Below are 15,872 nucleotides of genomic sequence, written 5' to 3'. Positions count from 1 at the left end.
CTGAGGAACAAAGGCGCTGTTGTCCCTGCAGCAGAGCATTTTTATCAGCTGTAGTGATAAATCCTCGGAGCAGGGTGGTAATGAACACTCGGAGTGTCTGGGGTGTCAAACACCCATTGTTGTGCTTCAATGGTTCCCCCAACGCCGCTCTCATTTGGCGCTGCCAAGCTGCTGATTGCCTTTGTGGCACTAATTGGAGCTGAAGCCTTGCAGTTGGGCTGCTTGTCTTTTTCACCACTGTTTCGGTCGTGCATTTATTTGTATTTAAATTAATTATGGATCAATGTTAACTCAGGGTATGCTTTATTACCCAAGCAATGCCAGCTCTGACTTCTTAAATTTGTCTTTTTATGACAGAGTCAATTTGGTGTCTGGGAGGTTCTTATTCCAAGTAGCATCTTCTGGATAGTGGCCAAATATCCAAGGATAGTTACTTGGAGTGAAAACTCGATGGGAAATGCCAGGAGGCTTCTCACTGTTTTCACAAAGTTCTCATCCCTCCCACAATCCCTCTCCTCCTCCGGGGACATAATAATGTCTCATAATGATTCTCATTAAGCTGGAAAAATGTCAGTTGACTTTATCCAGGGATAGGGAGGGAGTTTTGGGGAGCTCCCTTGTGTACAGATTGTGTTCCCCAGGACACCCAGAGTTAAGTTAAGGGGGCCAATTAACCCAGGGCCTGTCAGAGGAAAGAAGCCTCTGGAGCATAAGTGGATTTCCAGGTGGTAAAAGTAATTCCATCTTGAGGTTCTTTCTGATGTTTCAAAGCAAAATCAAGGAGAGGCATTTGGAAGTACTGAAAAGTATTAAATTTGGCATGGAAGGCTGTCAGGAGTCTCTTAGTCCATCTCACCACCCAGATCAGGATCAGCCACAGAGAAAACTTGCATATATATTGAATTAATGCACAGACAAGTAAAACTATTAATTAATTCCAGCATAATGAACCCAGTCAGGCAAAATAACTTTAAACCATTCAATGGGGAGAGCAGGTGAGAACCTTAAGATGGTCTTGGAAATATCAGTGATAGCCAGGTCCAACCCATGTAAGGTGCCCTCTGCAAGAGATCACACAGGGCAAACCTGAACCTGAGACATCTCTGAGCTGAACAACCCCAGAAAGCACCTCTGGGTTGCTTCTTCACTGAGTCCTTTCCTCAGGATCCTCCTTGCGGTAGTTCTGAATTTCATTGGAGTCATCTATGGGCCTTAAGGGCATCTGAGCTGGGGAGACCTGCTGGAGGGGAGGTTTCAGATCTGTCACTGTCCCTACCTGGGCAGAGAGCGATGTTGCAGAACTTGGTTTGCTTCTCTGGGCCCTCGCAGGGGTTCCCACCAAACTGGGGGGGTTTGCAGGTGCGGGTCCGATCCCTGTAGCCTCTCCCACAAGTGGAAGAGCACAGGCTCCATGGAGACCACTCGTCCCAGGTGCCATGCACTGCAAGGGAAGCAGAAGAAGTGATTTTTCTTTTTCAGAGGAGGTCTGAGGAAGTGAGGGAACCCACAGGGCACAGCTTCTTCCCACCCGGAACGAGCAGTGTGTGGGAAGCTGGAGAACAACCCAAAATGTGCAAGAGGAACATCAAGTAATTTTTATGCTTTGATATTGACACCAAGTGCCTGCTGCTTTCCAGTCTTTGAAATAAACCACAATGTACTTCTAGTTGACCTTAATTTTTCAGATTTTGAGCCAACATGGCATTTTTTAAGCAAAAAATGGATTTAGCTAGAAAGAAATAAAACCCCACTACCCTTAGGGAAGCATCATCACCATCATTTTATTGCTTCTTGCCCTTTTTTCTCTCCCTCCCAACATTTTCTCATTGAATCCTCAAAGACTACAATATTTTAAGGCTTTCAGGAAAGATGTAGTCTGTCTACTGATTACTCTCATAGGTCAGTGACACCTCAGAGGCAAAGCTAGGGAGACTCCAAAGAGTAAAATGGAATGGGCAATATCCTCCAAGATTGCTCAAGCCATCTCTGGTAGCTCCTGGAATTAGACATCTAATCGATTTTAATCTAACCTAATTAGCCTTCTAATCTATATTAATCTATTAATCTATTAATATAATCTAATCTGGCCAAGTTATTTATGGAATTGTAGTCACTGTAATCTCCAGAGGCCAAATGTTATAAGAATGCACTGATCTCTCTTAAGGGACTTCATCCCTTCCAGTTTTACCAGAGAAGCTAACAACAAATTAGTAATTGTTTAGGAAAAGAAGAAACCCAAAAAAGCCAGGGACTTTTCCAGTCCTTCATCAGTTGCTAACAGTGACTGATGCCCAGTGTCAGGAAAGGGGGTTCAAAACTAATTCTCACCAGGCATCTTGAATGATAAGAGATAAGCAGAAGAGGAAATACAGGAAAGAACATGGATGGTGATTTCTCCACAGATGGTGGTTTCACCATCATAGAATTTTTTCTGAACAATGTTATTGCTCATCAGGAGAAATGAATAATACACCAAGTTTAATAGCATAAGTCTTCAAAATAATCATAGAAACAAGGAATTGTTTAGGTTGGAAGGGACCTCAAATATCATTTAGTTCCTGCCACGGGCAGGGACACCTTCCACTATCCCAGGTTGCTCCAAACCCTGTCCAGCCTGGCCTTGGACACTTCCAGGGATGGGGCAGCCAAAGCTTCTCTGGGCAGCCTGTGCCAGGGCCTCCCCACCCTCACAGGGAAAGATTTTTTCCTAATATCCACTCTAAACCTACTCTCATTCAGTTTGAAGCCATTCTCCTTTATCTTGTCATTCCACGCTCTTGTAAAAAATCCCTCTCCATCTTTCTTGTAGGCTCCAGGCTCCCCAGAATGTCCTTTTTCATCAAAATTATTCCCAACCTGGAAACACCCCAAAGGGCACCTGCCTGCAGGCGTACTGATTTCATGGACTTTAGATGGTATGGAATTGTCCACACCATGCAAAGCAGGTGCCCATCTCGTGGTGCTTGGTCTAGCAAGAGTTTCTGTATGAGGCCTTAAGGCATAAAGAGAAGGAACAAGGAACAAAAACCATCTCATTGCAAGAATTACAGAATCCCAGAATGGTTTGGAATGGAACTGAAAGGTCATCTAATTCCAACTGCTTTCCACTAGACCAGGTTGCTCCAAGCCCCATCCAAGATGGTCTTGGACACTTCCAGGGATGGGCAGCCACAAATTCTCTGGGCAGCCCGTGACAGGCCCTTCCAGAAATATCCCAGTGGAGATACCACAGGCGGCCAATGTCCCGCCCCTGCTGCCCACCAATACCTGGGCACACGGCAGAGTTGTTGCACTGCCTCTGCTCCCGGAGAGGGCCGCTGCACTGGGTGCTGTAGGAAGACGAAACGCAGAACCTGGTCCTGGTCTGCCAGCCCTCCCCGCAGGTGGTTGAGCACACACTCCATGGGGACCACTCCTCTGCTGCAGGGTCACCTGTGGGGGTTGGAGCAGAAGGTGAGGATGTGGCATCGTTGGATCTCCAGGGATCTTCAGGGATGAAATTTCCAAGTTACGCTTGGCCAGCTGTGAGATCTGTGAGGCTGCAATGTGTCCTACAGGTGGGGTGACAAGATGGGTGGGAGGGTGTGAGGGCATTGGGGAGAAAATGTGAGAGCTGAGAATGGGCTAAAGAGTTTTTTTTGGGTGCTCTGTAGAGCTGTAATATACACACGCATACGAAAAAAATATCGGAAGGATGCTGTGGAAGCATCAGGGCACTGGGAAGAGCAAACTCCACCACTGAAGGTGGTGTAGCCACTCCAGAACCTTATGAGATGGGATACGGCACCTCCTCACAGAGACTGTACTAACAAGGTTTAGACAGATAAATGCATCCATAAATTGTTCAGTTTTAAGGATTCAACCCCTTCTTTTGCCTTCTCACACCACCTGCCAAGGCAGATTGGCAGAGGAGGAGCTGACAAAGTAGAAGGTGATGGTGCCTAAGAAGGGTCAGCTGATGAAATCCCACAAAGTTTTCTCAGTATCTCCTTTACCTGTGGAGATCTGCTGTGAGCATGTGACACAGAACAAGGCTGACTCTTCCAGAGCATCATCACACAATCTATCAACTGCTTATCTAATGGGGCAGCATTGGAAAAGCAGCTAAAAATATCCCATTGATGGGAGTGAAAAGCACTGAGATGTATTCCCTTTGTCACTAATATCCCAGCTGGGGCTGTTCCAGCAGCCACAACCTCCAAATAAGTCACCCTAAGTGGGAAATGAGCAAGGAAAGGATGATTTTCCATTAGTTTTCATAGGCAATATTCTACCCCTTGAAAAAATGCTTTTCTTCCCCACATGAAAATAAAAATCTGGCTATGTTCCACTTAATTAAGGCATGCATTGTTTGGGTTTCCAGATTTTTCATGGGTTGCTAACAATTACACATAATAAACCTGGAATGTTACACTTGGTATGTATAGAACACAGGCATATGGCAAAAAATAAGCGCCAGCATAACAGAGGGGCAACTCCTTCTTGTGACAAATTCTTTAAAACCTCAGACTGCCCCGTGTCTCATCCCAAACAGATGCATTTGTCAGACTGTGGGTGGTAAGAAGTATCATGGCACTGGGTGGAATAGGTAAATACGATGCCAAGGGTCATCCAGCCTGGCAGCCAGCACTTGGATGTGCTATCCCACACCACCACCCCATTCCCAAAAAAAGCTGGGCAGAGGATGCCATATGAAATTGCCCAGCTGCAACATGGAGCAGGAAAGAGACTCTGCAGCTGGAGATCTCAGCGAGGGTTATAAACCAGCTGCATGAAAATATCAGAGCAGGCACTGTGGTGGGGACCACCAAATTTCCCAATATTGCCTAAAACTGTGCGTGTCTGGCTTTTTCCTGGAGGTGGTTTATTTATTTATTTATTTTTATATATTTACTAGTGTTTTCCACATGCAATGAAATTTCATGCAGGATTTCAAGCGTCTGTGGCTCCCATCAATCTGCTCTTCAGGACTTTTGGTAGTTATCTGTGTTGTTTGGTTTGTGTCATGCTTTTCAGCACATCTGCCTTGAATGTCTCCTGTCATTCCAGCAGCTGGGAATTAAAAATACAGCTCCAATTGGAGTTTGTTGAATTAATATGTGTTGAGGGGGAAAAGTGTAGAGGAATACCTGCCCTTGCTGTAAAATGCACAGACTTTCACTCCTTCGTTTATTGTCTGGACACAGGAAGAGGTGGTGAGGATCAATCTTTCCCTACCTCATCTGTGCCATTGCAGTAATTGTCATGAGATGTAACTGCTGTTGTTCATTAAGCCAAAGTTGCTCAAAACCATTTTGCTTCATTAACCTCCCCAGCTGGTCCCAGTTAGATGGAAGTTATGGACTGCTGGTCTTTCCCTGGGACGTGTAGGAGACATTTGTGTGTTTTGAGGCTTTGGGGCTTCAGGAAAACATCAGTCCCATATCCTGTTTCACAAGAATTAGATCTCCTGGTAGAGAGAAATCTGCATTTCCATGGCAATTTTCCTGCCTTTCCAGTAAGAAACTCAGCCAGCTCTGTCAGACCCAGAGCCCTGCCATCCTCCAAGCTCACCACCAGCAAATTACTTTTATGGTACCATCACTTCAGCATTTGCCATTCACAGAGCCCCAGACTCCAGAAGATCCCTCTTTGGCCCACAGATCCCAACCATTCCTGCTCCCTTGCCTGTTGGATGCTCCATGAACCAGCAATGCCTTTGCATTTCTCCATCCACCTTGAGCAACCTCCCCAGTTCTGCAGTGCCAGTCAGCTGGGGGATTATTGGTAGTTAAACACTTCCAGTTTGGGTCCCAAAATCTTTCTGGGAGGCCAGAGGTGGGACAGGGGAGAGGTGGGACAGATGCACAGGGGCCTCCTCCATCAGCAGCTCACAGCTTGGAGAGCTCACCATGCCACCTCAGACCTGGCTGGGGTTTTTCAATCTCCATATTCAGACAAGTTACTGTGTCACTGGATGAATGAATGGCATCTTTGAACCAAATTCCACCTCTTGTACCTCTCTCCTCTTTAGTATTTCTGGCTTTTGCTCTTTCACAGCAGAAATATCTGTGCTTAGAGGTAAATCTCCTCAATTATTGTCCCTCACATTGCACGAATCCCTGGATTTTAAACCCATAATACAGTTTATTTTCTAAGTGCTGGTGACTCCCTTGGGCTTGGTGTCATTCTGAACCAAGCCATTTATCTCAGTCCACTGGGACATTACATCCAGCCTCGTCTCAAACCTTGCACAAATTTAACTAATTTTCAAACCGAGCGAGACCCAGTTCTGAGACTCTCTCAGGCAGGAGACAAATTCACTCTCTACTCAAGAGAAGCACAACAGTGCCCATCATCAAAACTATGAGTGAGAAGAATTTCTGCACTCCTGTGGGTCAAATGGCAGCAAATGCAAATTACTGTGTGAAGTATATTGCAATTATTCATCCCAGAAGTGGATTCTAACTCTGTTTCTGGATATAATGGCAAGAAGTCTACGATGCTCATTGGATTTGAAAGCTGCCTAGTCCAGCTCAGTGCTGTTTTATAATTAGACCTGCTAGAGATTATAGCATCATGGAATTGTTTGGGCTGGAAGGAACCTTAAAGATCATCCAGTTCCAACCCCTGCCATGGGCAGGGACACCTTCCACCATCCCAGGTTGCTCCAAATCCCCTCAAACCTGGCCTTGGACACTGCCAGGGATGGGGCAGCCACAGCTTCTCTGGACAACCTGTGCCAGGGCCTCAGCACCCTCATAATGAAGATTTTCATTCTAATATTGAATTTAAATCTACCTTCCTTCAGCTTAAATCCATTCCTCCTTGTCCTGTCATTCCATGCCCTTGTCCAAAGTCCCTCTCCAGCTCTCTTGGAGAACATTTTGGCACTGGAAGGGACTCCAAGACCTCCCCAGAGCCTTCCCTTCTCCAGGCTGAAGAGTCCGAAGTCTTTCAGCCTGTGTTCATAGCAGAGGGGCTCCAGCCAAATTTGTCCTCACTCCCAGAGGAGAAGGGGCAAGCCCTACCTTGCATCATCACTGGTGCCTGCAGGCATCTGTCTCTGCAAGGTTGACTTTTGATCAGACCTGTGATGCCCCAGACTAGCTTGGGGATTAACAGGAGTGTTCCACAGGATTTTGCAGGGCTTGGTACCCCACTCAAAGTGGGCAGATGGCCCTTGCTGCTCCCAAAGACACAGCTGCAGCAGCTGGAGAGGGTCCAGCAGGTGCTGCAGAATGGGACACACTGGGTGTTAATCCATGAGGATGTAGCACTGCAACCCAGGTTCATTCCAGCTCCTGGCTGCAGTGTCCCCATCAGTGCCTGCAGCTGCTTTCATGACTCTTCTTCCCTCGGCACTAATGTAGAAGCCCATCCCTGCCATCCCTCTGCCAGGAGCCCTTTCTGTTTTGGGGTCTGACATCTCCCCATGTACAAGATGCCTCTCTGTTCACATCCTGCTGCTGGCAGAGTCCTCCTGGAAGCAGCCTGTGGGCTGAGCCATTCCAGGGGCCTGCTGGGTTGGATCTGGCTCTTGTGCTGTTGCTGGGAGAGACATGTGGGCAGCCAGCAGCACCCTGGCTGAGAGCACAGCCCTGCTAGAGCCTGGGGACCAACAGGACCTGGACACCAGGGATGTGAAGGGCTGGCAGGAGAAAATGCTGCTCTTTGGCTGGGCAGGGCTGTCTCCTCATCCACAGTCCTTAAGGCTGGCATCAGCAGATTTTTGTATTTCATCTTTTTCCAGGTCTTGAGCAGATGTGAAATGTCTTACTCCCTACTATCTGTGCCCATAGGGAAGATTTGGGCTTTACATTGGCATCCTCAGCTAAAAATTCCCTCTAATCCCTTGCTGGACTGTACCCTCTGCCTGTATCTCCTCCATCCTCATTTCCTTGATCAACTTGTAGTTGGTGCTCCTGGGACAGCGACAGGGATGTGGGAAGCTTGCAGCAGGACAATGCACATCTCCCAGCCCATGCTGCCCTCAGGAATGCCACAGCCCAAGCCAGCCATGCGACAGCAGTGGCCACGATGGCAGGGAGGTCACAGAGATGTCACTGAGCCCTGATCCAGCACTCAGCAGCACGGCAGGAAGAAATGGCAAACTATAAACCTGATGGCTGAGTTAGAGGCTGGAACAGGAGCTCTGGGGAAGCACCTGGGACCAGAGAGAGTAGGAACAACAGGGGCCTGCCTTGAAGTGCCTTCCTTTCCTCTGCATTTCGATGGAGACATTAAGCTCAGCTTTACCAGGTTATAGCAGTGCAAGCGTCCTCCCTCTCCTGCAGGTTTTACCAGACTCCAGGGATCCATCCTGCAGGCAGTGGAGCTGCTCCCACTGGAGGCAGCAGAGTCTGTGCAGGGTAGAGAGGAAATTGAGGCTGTCCCCCGCTTTGTGTTGAACACTACAACCCCAGCAGTTGCCCAGTCCTCCCCAGATACTCCACACCGCACGGGTTCCTGATGCCACACAGTGGCAAAGTCCTCCTGGGCTGGGTGGAGCACAGGCAACCTACACCAGAATGTGACCCTCTCTCACTTATAATCAAATCACCTCTCTGAAGCCTTTCTAGAGCATAAAATGTTAGCAAGATCACTGGGCAGAGATTTTAACCTGAGCCAGGTTCAGCACACTGTGCTTTGCCTGAGACCCCTGAAGTGTTGAGATCCTGCCACAACACACAGCCATCAAGGAGAGCACAAAGCCTTTCCAGACTGAATAACAGAATCACAGGATGGTTTGGGTTGGAAGGAGCCTTAAAGATCATTTACTTCCAACCCCCCTGCCATGGGCAGGGACACCTTCCACTAGATCACATTGCCCAAAACCCCATTCAGCCTGGCCTTGAACACTTCCAGGGATGGTGCAGATCGGACCTGGTATAGGATCTAGGTCCAATTCATTCCCATCTTCCCAGATCACGCTGTCTGATATTATTACACATTATTCCCCTTCTGTGGCAGAAGGGTGGAAGGTCCTGCTGCAGAACCTACCAGAGACAAGTCCTTGCACAGCACTAAAGACCCAGGGACAGAGGAAACCAGTCCTGCTCTCTCCCCACCAAGCCCTGCTCACCCTCTCTCACAGCCAATGGCAAGGCATGACATGGACATCAGCAAAGGGGCTGCACTGCAGCAAGGGCAGCTTTGGCTTCATGAACCACGTGTGGCTGGATAATTCAGACAAAGCAGCGACTCAGAAGTAGGCAGGGTGATGGGAAAGCGCTCTGTGAGATGGATGCTCTCGTCAGGGCTTTGTGTCTGTCCCTTTTTGCCTTCTCTGGCTGATGGCGACAACACAAAACCCCATGGGGTGATGGGATGGGAACAAACGGGGCGATGACCATTTGTTCAGCACGTGACAACACGGGGGGAATGTCGCCCACACTGACCTGGGGGGAAGGAGATGGTTAGGGAGGGGTCATTGAAACAGTGCAGAGAGCCCAGCCCAGCTGGGCAGTGCAGTGACCAGAGCAGTGTCCCAGCTCCAGAGGCCGCTGCGGGAGGTCAGAGCTTACCTATTTGAGGTGCAGGGTACCCGTAGTGCTGCAGTTCGTCAGGGTCCTCTCGCTTTCTGTTATCTGTGGACCTCAGCGATTGGCTTCTGGAATTATAGCGTCCATTGGCTATGGCAAGGTAATGGGTCATGTAAATACACCTTGGTTCACTCTGCAAGATCTTTCACTACAAAGGTTATACGAATTAACGACAGCGACCTGCAACGTTCCCCTGACATGACCACCTACTTTCCAACCCCAGCACCCCTGGCCACCAGTTTTCCCTGAGGGTTCAGCACCAACCAGGCTGAAAGATGAGTCTGGCTGGTGGTCCAACCCTTTCTTTTTGAGTGAGATTTGGGACCATGCAGAGTATGATCCCTTATGTCTGGTCTTTAATTAATTTCAGTGGTTTTCTAGGGTGTCTGCACTCCTTGCTGAGCTTGGGGAGGATTTATCCTTTTCAGACATGCTGGCACTGAATCCCACCATCCCTAGCGGTGTTTTGAGATTTATGGTGGTGACTGGCAGTGTCACCAAGTTTTTGGTGAGAAATTCTGCCTTGCAACCAGCACCTGCCTAGAAATGCCCTGTAGAGGAACCAGGAAATGCTGAGTGGAGCAGGCAGGTGAGGGCAAGTGGAAAGGAAAGGGATAGCTCAATAGAATGTCTCCTTCACAAACTGTACCCTGCCACCAGCAACAAGGAGAGAGGAAATTCTGGCATCAGCAAAGTACCAACAGAGCTATAACTGGGAACTTTTCCATCTCAGTGAGCGACAAGCTCCTGACCCTTGTGTCCTACTGAAAATCTCCCAGTGGAGCCCACGGTGTTGAGTTCAGAAGGTAAATAATACATCTATTGTAAATCAAAGGCATTTAACTGTTCCTTCCTAGCCCATGCTCAGCCAGCTTTCCATCTTCATCCCGTGTGGATCAGCCCTGAACTGGCTGGAAGGGAAACTAAAATTTCTGTTGTCTGTATTATTGGACATGTTGCAACCCTCCCTAGCAAAGAGAGAAACAACCCAGCAATAACAACCAAACCCCATCCACCAGGAGTGCCTGCTGTAAATCAGGAGAGCTCAGCTGACTCCGTCGGAGTCACATGGAATAGCAGAGAGCAGAGCTGAGCTCGAGTAATCTGTGATCTGGCAGCCAATTTGTTTCCAAACAGCAAGTACCAGACAGAAGATCTTTTCCCCCAAGGAGGTAAAACAGTCCGACATCTTTTCAAGAAATATGAACTGCCAAGAGATGAAATGGTGACAAATTTGATCCCAGAACCCCGAGAAAATTAATAAAGGTTAATGAAGCTTCAGTGTGGTGGCAGGAGTCTTTATTGCCATCCAAAAAGAGAAAGCAGAGGAGGCAGAGGAATGATTCAGAGAGTCCCTGCCAGGAGCCAGGCTTTATATTCAGCAGTTTGTATCAGGGGACAGTTTATGAAATTGTATTATTTACCATCAGTGTTGCCTGAAAGCAGAACTTGAGGAGTCTAGGAATTGTCACATGGACTCCTCCAAACCTTCCCAGCACCAGCTGGTTGCTGGCTGGAGGGGATGGGATGGGGTAGTCACCCACCTGCCATCCTCAGGGAAAAGATACTCACAGCCAGACATCAGGACCACAAACATCCTGAGATTTGCAAACACCTTGTTTTTGTCTGGCTCTTTCCTGGAATAGAAAGGTCTCAAACCCTACATTTTTAACAGCTAAAAATCATGGGACTTTCCTGTGGGAGATTCAGTTCAAAAAAGACAAACTCTAAGTAGTTTTCCAATACTTTTTTTTTTTAATAAGGAGACAAGTTATTCCCATATTTGGGACTTCTCACATGCCCCCACCACCCATTCCTGGTTATACCCACACACTTTCATCTGCTCCAATTTAAGTCCTCTCCATGAAATCGTACAAACCACAAGAACACACAAAGCCTCCATCTGCAGCACATCCCATGGGCTCCCCACAGACTTATTTAGGCAGGGAGGAGAAAGTGGGGCTGGGCATCAAGGAGTAGATGTGGAGCTTGGGTGGCTTTGTCACCTGCCCAGAGCAAGGAAGGTGACAGGGAAAACCTGGGATTGAATATCCCAGAAGCAGTCACTGTTCACAGAGGGACAGAGAGATAGGAGGCAGGACAGAGGGAAGGAAAGATAAAAGAGCAAAGTAGAAGTTTTAATTGCAAATCAAACACCCTGAACCTTCTCTCACCAATTATTTGGGACCCTTGTCGCTGACATCTCCTAATGACTTATCCCAGTCTTGAAGGACTGAATGATTTCCTTTGCTCCTTGACAGGTATGACAAATCTGAACTGTTATTTCTCATGCTAATTAAAGCCAATCAGGCCTAGAGGCTGAATGAGTGACCCTTCCAGCTTCCCCCAAGCTTCCCCCCTGCCAGGGTCGCTCCAATGCTGCAGGAAGCCTTCCTCCCCTTTGGAAAAGGACGTGCAGAGAAGCCAGTTTGTCTCCATTTAACAGAGAGCACAGCTGAGATTTAACCTGGGTGGTTTCCTTGGAGAGATGCACAAATCAATCCTGGTTCCAAACAAAGCAGGGAGACACCAGGTCCCTTAGGAACACGGGGAAGTTGGTGCAAGAGCTGCTTTGCTGTGGGTACCTGAACTTTATGGGGTGGAGGTCAAAAATTAAAGGCAGTGGGAACTGGTTGGATTTCAGCAGCCTTTTTCCCACAGCAGGGTCAGTGGAGAGGAGTAATTCCAGGATTAAGGGAAGACTTAGACTCAATTTACATCCCAGCTGGATGAGAATGGCACGGAAAACCCAAGCACCTTTCAAATGCTAACGGGAGGAATAGAGGGATAATGGTCTTGGAACCAACACAGGGATGTTTCAATTGCAAGCAGAGGCAAACACAGGAGATTTTGAAAGAACACAGCTCAAATGTGGATTTAGAAGATGATGAGTGCTGGCAGGAGTGGGAATAGGAAGCAGGTGACCAACACTTCTAATGAGAACATGCAATGTGTCAGACAGCACCTTGCAGCACAACCAAGGGAAGAATAAAATAAAGGCAGAGACTTTGAAGTGCTGTGGGCCAAGGTTTTAACATCCAAACATGTCTCACCACAGCTACACACTCTGTACTCATCCTGCAAAGAGGAGAGGCAAAGCAAATAGCAGGATCATGAAAATTATTCAGGCAAGGTGGGATGGTGGGAATGAAAGGATGAACCAGAGCAAAAAGTGGAAAGGGATTATTGAAAAAATACCCAAACCATTCAAACGTGGTGAATGAATCTCAGTGCAGTAAAACTGAAAGGAAAGGTGGTGGCCATAGAGGTTTTGGGGCATCTGTCAACTGCTGAAGAGTGAAAATGAAAAACACAGAATTACTAACAACCCCTAAACCCCAAAATCTCAGTGGATGGAGAAGAGCGTCATTTTGGAGGCCACTGGATATATTGCAATTATACCAGCTAAGGGAATGACCCAAAGCATTCTGATTTGAACATCTGAGGTTTGTGAAAACATCACTGGGGGAGACCTGTGACTCTCAGATGTGAAATGCCTGAACCACCAGTAAAAAAGGGGACAGGGCAAAGTCTCTGCTGCAGCAGCAGCAGCAGGTACCTATAGGAGCTCTTCCAGCTTGCAGTGAGTTCTAGCCTGGCCTGCAGGGAATGAAGATGCTCCCACACATGCCCAGGATATTTCAGCTCCATGGTTGCAGCAATTTTTTTTTTTTTAATGAGAATCAGGGGCGGCAGAGACTGAGACTGAGGCTCAGCCTTGGGAATGTCATGTGGAACATGCATTCCTTCTCACCACTAACAGCTGAAGGGCTCCATCCTGAACCTGCTGGATGCTGAAAATCCAGCCAGGAACCACAGGACTGTGCCAGTGTCACCATCTGGCATCTGACATCAGGATGTGGTCACCCCTTTCCCAGCCGTGGGGACCTGTGTCTTCTGAGTCTGCATATCCATAAATGTCAGGGATGGTTCTGTGCAGCCTCTGCCACATGGGATGGCAGGATTTCAGCTGGCTCCTCTGCCAGTTCTCAGTCCCCAGGAATAAAGGCAGGACTGCTCACATCTCTGATTGTTCTTACACTTCCCCGGCACTGCCAAATTCCCACACTGGGGTCAGGCCTGTGACATTTCCCCTCTGGGTTGGCTGTTGTCCATCCAGGCTCCCTGTGAGGACCCCCTGCCTGCCAGGTTGTGAGCAAACCCAGCTTCAAGAAACTTGCAGCCAAAATGAGCCACTGGAGCACTTCCTATCCATCCACAGTGGGTGGACCTGGGAAGTTCCTCTGCAGGCACTTTTAGGTTGGCATTTTTTTCCCCTCCCTTTATAAAACAGCAGCTCCTGCCCAAATCCAAGAGATGAAGATAATCTCCCCTGTCTGAGCTTCCTTTAGCAAGGAAAAATCAGAATTGCAACAAAAACTTAGTGTTTTCCTTCAGATTACATCTCTTGAGCTGCCACAAATAAAGGCTCTGCCTAAGCCAAGCTGCTGTTACCAGACAAAGTTTCCTTCCCAGTTTGGGGTGAGCCTCCAATACAGTTTTTCCTCAGTGTTTCACAGCTTTTGGTTTTGCCCAAAGACAACTTACCTGGCTCACTTCCTGCTGTATCCCTGGGGAAATTTAGCCAGAAGATCATCAAGCAAGAGACTCTATCACATAAATCAGCAGAGATGAGGGCCCAAATGAGTGGGAAAACACAAAGACCACATAGAAATGGTACCTGTGGAGTCATTCAGCCATCCCTGTGCACCGATTTCAACCTCTGTGGCCTCCAGACAACGTGTTCAGACTCAGCTCTGGAGCCCAGGTGTCTGCATCCACATTTTGGTGACCAGGCTAGCACAAGTCACACCTCTTGGAAAACCTGAGAGGTTTTTCCTACCATTCCCACTCCTGCACACTGAGACCTGCTGAAGGCCCACCCAGGGCAACTCTGGAAGAGGAAAATGGCAGGACCTGGGGAAGGTCCCCCTGGGGGAGGAGCTGAGTGACAAGACAGCTCTGGAACATTTGCCGTGGCCTGGCAAAATAAAATAACCAATGAAACCCTCAAAGATCTTCCACAAAAGTTCCTCTCAGCAGCTCCGGGGAGCTGAGTGTCAGCACTCTGAGAACCTGCCCCAGAGGCTGGATTAAACAGCTAAAGCACTCCTTCTAATCACTCATCAGCTTCTGAGCCACTTTAGCTGATGTGAGAAAGGAGAAGTTAAAGAAAAGAGATGGGTTTATACTTGTTTTGAAGGTGGTGGGGATGTTTGTATTATTTTGCCCTGACTTGCTTGGGCAGCAACTTCTCAGTGGATAAGTTTCAATTTGCCTCCACGGCAAAGGGGAAAATATCACAGTGCTCATCCCTGTTTTGTTCTGCTGTTTTATCAGGATTACAGATGGCCCTTTGTTCAAGGAAAATATTTTTTTCCTGCTTTTTTCTCCTACAAGAAAATTAAGATCTCAGCTATTCCACAATACCTGGAGAAGTGGTCAGGTATTATTACAAGCTGCTTAAATGCTGAACAATTCAGGATAAAGTTGTTCTCCTGGCCAATTCCTCTATTTTATTTTTGTTTTTCAATTTTTCTTTATTTTTTACTTTTAATTAAAAAAATCATTATAACCTTGACTGCAGCTTATAATGAACACTTAGAATAATAACAGTTCCAGGGTATGAACGAACATTCTACTCATCCCTAACAAATCTATGAGCAAAAGTCAATAAGAAAATAACAGTGACGCATTTAAGACAGGATTTCTGTTCTACTTTTAAATCTCTTCTTAGGTTTTAGTACAGATCAAAGTAAAGAGAAGGAAAAGATGCAAGAAAATTAGAAACCCTTCTTGGTTCAAAAGTGCATCTCCTTGGGCAAAGGCAACAGGGGACAGATTTACTGAGAGGCAAGTTCAGAGCCAAGTGAGCAGTTTTGATATGGAAAGATACAAGGTTTATCTTGTAGTAGGGCACAGACGTCAAGATGTGCATGGAGAAGTCTTCTGGAAAGATTTATTGCTCACATATCCACTCAAATCCTTCCCAGCATGAAAACTTCAAAATGGGGCTCAGCAGTTTGTCTGCAAAGAGGGTCTTCGGACAATCGATCAGAATTTATTTATTTATTTATTTCAATGAAATAAATCAGTTTGTGATGCCCCACTCTGTGGGTGTACTCTCCTTCCAAACTAGGACTTTCCATTTAGCTTAAAATTCCTTCTTCCCAAATAATCTGAGCTGAACTAATCTCATTGCAGTTTGGAGGAGGAGCTGACTGGGAATGCAACGGAAAAAGGACAGGAATTGGAGTGAAATAATTTATTGTATCATAGCCCCTCCGGGATTTTTGCAGTTAGGATTGGCTTTGCTGAATGTTGTGTTCTGGAAAAAGTGAAGTAAAT

At 47.2% G+C, this 15,872-nt stretch overlaps 1 protein-coding gene across 14 annotated transcripts in view; it reads right to left on the bottom strand.

Annotated features, from left to right (window-relative positions):
* Positions 1 to 15,872, bottom strand: part of ADGRB1 (adhesion G protein-coupled receptor B1) — a 281,572-nt gene that overhangs the window by 141,142 nt on the left and 124,558 nt on the right. For 13 of the 14 annotated variants that reach the window (XM_048329201.1, XM_048329204.1, XM_048329208.1 and 10 more), the window contains 3 exons: positions 9,507 to 9,614; positions 3,268 to 3,432; positions 1,277 to 1,441 (listed from right to left, as the gene is read on the bottom strand). In XM_048329201.1, coding sequence (XP_048185158.1) covers positions 1,277 to 1,441; positions 3,268 to 3,432; positions 9,507 to 9,614 — 438 coding nt within the window. The remainder of the gene's footprint in view (positions 1 to 1,276; positions 1,442 to 3,267; positions 3,433 to 9,506; positions 9,615 to 15,872) is intronic. The other variant, XM_048329215.1, reaches the window with a different exon arrangement.

Source organism: Corvus hawaiiensis, chromosome 26 (genome assembly GCF_020740725.1).
Source record: "Corvus hawaiiensis isolate bCorHaw1 chromosome 26, bCorHaw1.pri.cur, whole genome shotgun sequence".
NCBI lineage: Eukaryota > Metazoa > Chordata > Aves > Passeriformes > Corvidae > Corvus > Corvus hawaiiensis.
Note: the sequence above shows the minus strand (reverse complement) of the source record. Positions and strands in the feature narration are given on the sequence as shown.